The sequence below is a fragment of the Lipotes vexillifer genome, unplaced genomic scaffold (genome assembly GCF_000442215.2).
Source record: "Lipotes vexillifer unplaced genomic scaffold, Lipotes_vexillifer_v1.1 scaffold1126, whole genome shotgun sequence".
In the NCBI taxonomy this organism is placed as follows: Eukaryota; Metazoa; Chordata; class Mammalia; order Artiodactyla; family Lipotidae; genus Lipotes; species Lipotes vexillifer.
The window spans coordinates 337,550-344,039 of record NW_006781401.1 but is presented as its reverse complement, the minus strand read 5'-3'; the positions used below and the strand labels follow the sequence as shown (position 1 = coordinate 344,039).

The window sequence follows — 6,490 nt, the reverse complement described above, 5'->3', positions numbered from 1 at the left end:
TACAATATTACAAGTGCCATTTCTCCCCACATCCCTTCCATATCATTCTTACCCTGTTTTATATTTTCCCCATAGCAGCCATCACCACCTGTCTTATATTTATTACATTTAATTTCTCATCTGTTCCTTCCCAGTAGAATGCAAGCTCCACGAGATCAGAGACTTTGTGTGTGTTTTTTCTCCTGCTGTATCCCTGGTGCTCAGAATAATGGGAGACACATTAATAACTTGCAGGTCACCTTTATGTCACAATTTTAAAACTTTACACTTAATGGAACTCACCACGTACCAGGCACTGTTCCAAGCACTTAAAAATTACCTTATTTAATCCTCCAAACAACCCTGCCCAGTAGATACTATTATTATCATTCCCCATTTTGCAAATGAGAAACTGGTACAGAGAGGTTAAGTAACCTACCCAAGGTCATACAACTAATAAACGAAAGATCCAGGCACTCAGGCCCCAGAGTCTGCACATCTAACCCCTGGGCAATGATGCCTTTCAAAAAACTACATGGAAAACATTTAATAAAAACTTCCAGAACGAGATGCAAATTTTATTTGAAAAGCATTCAGATTTCTGGGAGGGCTACTATTCCTAGGTGCCATCAGAGTTCAAATACTGGAGGCATTCCCAATGTTCCATTCACAAATGAAATAAAATGAAATCTGTGGTGGCCCCTGCTGTGAATAAAATCGAAGAGAAAGATGCTGGTATATTTGGTGCTATGCTTAAAAGACCTGCAGACCTATCCTGCTCTTTTCAAAGTAAAAATTGTGGCAGTCTCTCTGGCCAGGTAGTGTGTGTCCACGTACCACTGCAGCAAATGCCTGTAAGTCACGTGACTTATTTTCCTTTAGGGAGGAAACCAAGCAATTCAGGACACAGGTCTGTGCACCAACTTGTGTAACTGAGGGCCGTGGGAGGGGTGGGGCCTTGCAGGGCTAGTGCCACCAATACCTTAGGAGAGTTCACATTAGAAGAGCTTTCCTTCTGTATTAAGTTGGCATACTGTCCTCTAAAAAGTTATTTTGAAAAGAGATTGTCTGTATTTTCAACTTCATGGGTTAGGTCGGCTTCATGAATAAAGCTCTTCGTATATTAAAGAAGGCAGGGTATGAACTGTGAGCTGGAAAGCCAGCAGAGAACATTTCCATTATGAAGATAATCTATGTAGTAATGTTTGCTGCCTGGACACTTGAATTTGCAACCCATCCCTACTGTGTATCCTTAGTTAATACCGTAGTGCCGGGTACAGAGCGGCCCTTGACAGGGTGCAGAATAATCGTTACTGCATACGTGTGATAAGTTATGTAAAGTCCACTTCCGGTCCGGTGGAGGGTCTCCGCGCAGTCTCCTCGCACCGCTGCCTTCGCAGTGTAGTCAGAATTAAAGCACTCAGGTTTCACCAACAGAGTAAGAGTCCACGGGTTCCCTTCCCAGGCCACGCCGGCTTTGGGGGGCACCCACCGAGGGTCGGCTCTACCTGAAATCCAGCCGCGGTCGGCCGAAAGCGCAGCGTCGCAGCAGGTTCCGGTTGCTCTTCCACCTGCTGCCAAACCGGACAGGCTAAGGGAAAGATAACCTTGCCCTGGGCTGGAGGAAGCGGCCACCGCGGCCGCACTTGGTCCTCCGAGATCCCATGCTCCTTTGCGCCAAGGAGACGTCCGGCGGCTCTGCAGGGCCTTTCTACGCCATCGCGGCGCCTCTCTATGGTCCATTGCCGCGTTCGAGGTGGGTGTCATGGCTGCCGGCGTCGAGTTGGCAGGAGTTGCCGGCGTCGAGTTGGCAGGAGTTGCCAACGGAACTGGGGAAAGTCACTAAAGCAGAGGAAGAAGTGGCCTAACCCGGACTGTGGGAAGTCGTGAGAATGAGCGGAGGCCCCCCGGGGGTGCCCATGTCACTGGAATTGGGCCCTTGGTAAAGTCCCAGGCCAGGCCTCTGCGTTTCTAGTCAGAGCCCGGCGGTGGTTGGGGGTCCCTGAAGCCGGCGTTGTCTAGGAACCCCTGTCTTATCAAATCCTGAGTGTTGTGATTTGGACCAGTCCCCCGGAGACAGCGGTTCAAGGACATTTGGCGGGGTCGTCCGACGACGCTGGCCGCCTTTCTCGGAGCGGAGCAGGTTGTCCTCTAACCCGCCGCGATGTCGTCCTGGCTTGGGGGCCTCGGCTCCGGCTTGGGCCAGTCCCTGGGTCAAGTCGGGGGCAGCCTGGCTTCCCTCACTGGCCAGATTTCAAACTTTACGAAGGATATGCTGATGGAGGGCACGGAGGATGTGGAAGGTAACCGCTGGGGCGATGGGAGGGAGGGATTTACTGGGACCCTGGGAGCGTCCGTTTGGTCCCCAAGTCACGAGACGCAGACAGGTCCAGAGGAGTGTCACTCCTTTTGCCTCTTAACCGATTTTCTCTAGTGAGAGACCATTGGGGTTCGGGGGGTGGGGGAAGAGTTCTGGTTCTTCTCCTTTGAGTACCCAGGACAGCTCAGAGCAGAGTGGAACTGCCCCTACGTCGCGTAGAGTTTATTTTTGTTTGGTTCATCCACGCCCTCCTCTTCCTTTGCCCTTAACTTGGGGACGGAACTGATTTTGATCCTCTTCCTTTATACTGACACAGTTTAAAAAATTATTTGTGTATGACAGTCACTTTTTTGGGGTTTTCTTTCTTCGATTTTCGTTAACAATTGAAGTAACTCATAATTAAGATATTTAGTGACTCTTAACTCTTTCTCACTTGAATATATTGTTAGTGAAACATGGGTATGGTTTTCCTATTATTTTATAGTTTTGCTTATTCTGGTGACACAGCGTTCCAGCTGAAAGTGTACTTTTGTGCCTCATTGCCCACTGCCTCCCCCCCCCACCATATTTCTACAGTAGAACAAGCAAGATAACCCTGTTCTTTGGGTACCCTTAGCAACCTTCACTCATTTTTGAAGCCCTCATTTTGTTTTACTAATGAATAGTGACCCAGAGTTACATGGTAATCGTTGATTAAGTTAATTACCCCTTTGATTTCTTGATATTTCTTTCAGCAAGTAGTATTTAGATCAAAAGACTTTTTAAATTTCATTCTGGGTCTGCCTCCAGAGAGATAATGGGTGGTCTTTTGGATGAGAGCAGTTTCTTTGGCAGTTTGTTTGTTGTAAATAAATTAGAATTCTGGTTTAATTTTTTAATACAGATTTAACTGAGTTTTCGTGTTTATTTGGTTGAAATAGAGAAAGATGGTTTGATTTAGAAAAATAGTATCTATATTTAGAATTTCTGTGGGGTCTATTTAGAAGGGAGGAAGATTGGGGAGCTGCCGAAATCCATTTAACTGCTTGGGGATACATCAGGTGGGACAGGTTGGGGATGGGAGTTAAAGGGATTCTTCCAGTGTTCAGGAAAGGCTCGTGTGACCCTGAGGACAGTCAGAAGCAGAGAAGGGCTAGATAACATGGGAAATGCCTAGTCTCTCCTTGTTTCCTAGATAGGGGAAAACAGTTGACTATTCCTTTGACCCTAAGCCAGAAAATAGGCACCCCGCCTCCAACTTGGATGTCCTACAGGCTTAAGGTAGAATTCAGTTTGTTCTTCCCACCAAATGTGCTCCTGTATTCTCAATTTTAATGGTTTCACCATCTACCCATTCTAAACTTGGAAATCTTTGTCACTTTGTTTTGCCTCTTTCTTTTTTTTCTCCTACTTCCAATTAGTCACCAAATCTTGTTCACCTGAATTGTTTGTATTTGTCCTTTCCTTATTATTCCTACTTCCTTACTTCAGATCCCCATTATCTCTCCCACACACTATTTCTCTTTCATGTCACTTTCCTGTCACTTGTTTCTCCTTACTTTACTCCATTTCCTGTTGTGTTGCCAATTACTTTTCTAAAAACAAATGTGCTTTAAAATCTCTTGACTCTGTTACTTACAGGATAAAATCCAAGCCTCTTAATTTTGGGAGACCAGAAACCTATCCTGTCTGGGTTCAACCTACCTCTTACAGTCTTACCTCTTGTTCTCTCCCCTTTTCTCCCAATAGCCACATATATGCACATTCATATACACAAGCATGCTTACACCCAGAGCTTCTGCACAGGCAACGTTGTGAGGTACCTACACAGCTCCAGGCCTTTGCATGGAAAGCCCTTCCTTTCTACTTCTTCCACTACCCTCCTTTGCCTGGAAAACAATTTTTCCTGTATGACCCTACTCACATGTCAGGTACCTGGTGAAACCATTCTCACTCCATGGCAGGCTGAGTTGTGTCTAACAGAACTTTGTGGATCTCTCTCTGACAGCTCTATTTTATTTATCCTTACATTACCAGTATGTGGTCCCTTCCTTGGTACATAGTAGATGCTCAATAAAAAATTTGCTGAGTGATTAAAAATCTGCTTTTATTGTTTTCCCTTTGCATTAAAATAGGACTTGTTTAACACCCAATTTATTGATTTTGTGACTCATTTAAAAATAGGGTCAGAGTGCAGTTCATTTATTCATTCAACAAGTATTCATTGAGTGTCTACCCTGTGCCAGCAGTGAACAAGAACAGTTCCAAAATAGCACTGTTGATACAACTTGAAAATTATCCATCTTTACAATATCAGAAAGTTGCTATTTTACCAAACACTATATTGATTTAGGAGCTTGGGCTTTTAAATCAGACATGGATTGAAATTCCACTTGCATGTGTTACAAATTGTGGGATCTTTGGCAAATTATTAAATACTTAACCTTTAAAAAGCAGAGTGTTCTTATCTGTTAAATAGGGATAATTATACCTATCATGAAGTTGGGAGGATTAAATGAAATCATGAGTGTAAAATGCATGGCACTGTGCCTAACAAATAGTAAGCATCAATAAATGATAGTTGTTATTTTTGTTTTCCCTCGTTGAGGAAAACTTTTTTGGTCTGCATAACATCTCCCCTTTATTCTTAAAAAGACCAGGATTTTGTGGCGGAGGCTCTGGGGGGAAAAGTCTTCATGACTTTTTTTTTAAATCCCTCTTTGAAACAACTGCTGCTTCTAACAATGACCTTCCTAAAGAGATTAGATTATAATTTGTTCCCTTCTGAATAGCAATTAGACAATCCTGTCAGAGTTTCAAGCAAGATGTATAAACAACCACCCAAGCATCCCCACCTAGTGATTTTCAAAACAGGAAGAGTGGGTTTGTCACTGTTATTTATTGGATGCCACTTGTATTTTCTTTTGATTTAAACTAATTCAGAGAAATTATTTTTATAGTATTAAAGGGCTGTGAGTAATGAAAAATACTAGTACTTAGAAATCTAACTCTGTGGGTGATGATTATCTGGCAGCATCAGCTGTGCAATTTTGGTACTGTGGGCCTTTGACTTTCCTTTTAAATGAAAATGTACAAAAAAAGACTGAGCTCATTCCCATTTTAAATAACTTGTGTCCACGTTACTTGAAATAAGTGTTCTTTTGCTGCATTTTTATTCTTTGTTTGTAGGTCATTAATTTTTTGGTAGTATTGGGAGCAGAAAAAGGCACTCTAAACCCCAGTTTCTTAAGAGAAATACATCCTTGGGAATTCCATGGTGGCCCAGTGGTTAGGACTTGGCGCTTTCATTGCCGAGGGCCTGGGTTCATTCCCTGGTTGGGGAACTAAGATCCCACAAGCCGCACGGCACGGCCAAACCAAGAAAAAGAAAAAAGAAAAGAAATATGCCCTTAAAACCCCAGCTGCGTAAGTTTCATCAAAATTTATACTAAGCCAACAGAGAGAGATTAATTTTCCATAACAAAAATTTTTTTTTAATTTATTTTATTTTTGGCTGCTTTGGGTCTTCGTTGCTGTGTGCTGGCTTTCTCTAGTTGTGGTGAGCGTGGGCTTCTCATTGCGGTGGCTTCTCTTGTTGCGGAGTATGGGCTCTAGGCTCACGGATTCAGTGGTTGTGGCTCGCGGGCTCTAGAGCGCAGGCTCAGTAGCTGTGGCACACGGGCTTAGTTGCTCCGCGGCATGTGGGATCTTCCCAGACCGGGGCTCAAACCCGTGTCCCCTGCATTGGCAGGCCGATTCTTAACCACTGCGCCACCAGGGAAGCCCCGTAACAAAATTTTAATGAACACTTCCATGGGGTAAAGGTAGATGCTCTAGGGTATAGAAGATAGGCAAAGAATGACTTACATGACGATAAAGAACATTTGTGACAATAGAAAGTTGTGATAACAATCAAGTAATGTTTGTCTTCTGAATTTGTTCTTAGATCAGCATACCATTCTGTTTAACGCTCAGTGAAATATACTTTCCTTAAAATGCCTGTTTACTTCACATGGTGTTGACTGAGTATATATTCAGTATATGCTGTTTCTTTTGTAGCAGAATTACCTAATGCTAGGAGAAGGGAAGTTGAAGCCATTCATACAATCTTAAGATCAGAGGTAAGGAAACGTAAAGATTTAGATTTTTTTCTTTTTTGAAGCCATGAAAGTTATTCATACTTTATTTCACTCCTCTCTTTTTAATGCACTT

The 6,490-nt window shown here is 43.3% G+C and overlaps 1 protein-coding gene across 1 annotated transcript in view; it reads left to right on the top strand.

Moving 5' to 3' along the window:
• Window positions 1–1,734: 1,734 nt before the first annotated feature.
• Window positions 1,735–6,490, top strand: part of TRIP11 (thyroid hormone receptor interactor 11) — a 63,821-nt gene continuing 59,065 nt past the window's right edge. Inside the window, exons 1-2 of the mRNA XM_007454706.1 lie at window positions 1,735–2,282; window positions 6,338–6,399. Of these exons, the coding sequence (XP_007454768.1) occupies window positions 2,144–2,282; window positions 6,338–6,399 (201 nt within the window). The 5' untranslated portion in view covers window positions 1,735–2,143. The remainder of the gene's footprint in view (window positions 2,283–6,337; window positions 6,400–6,490) is intronic.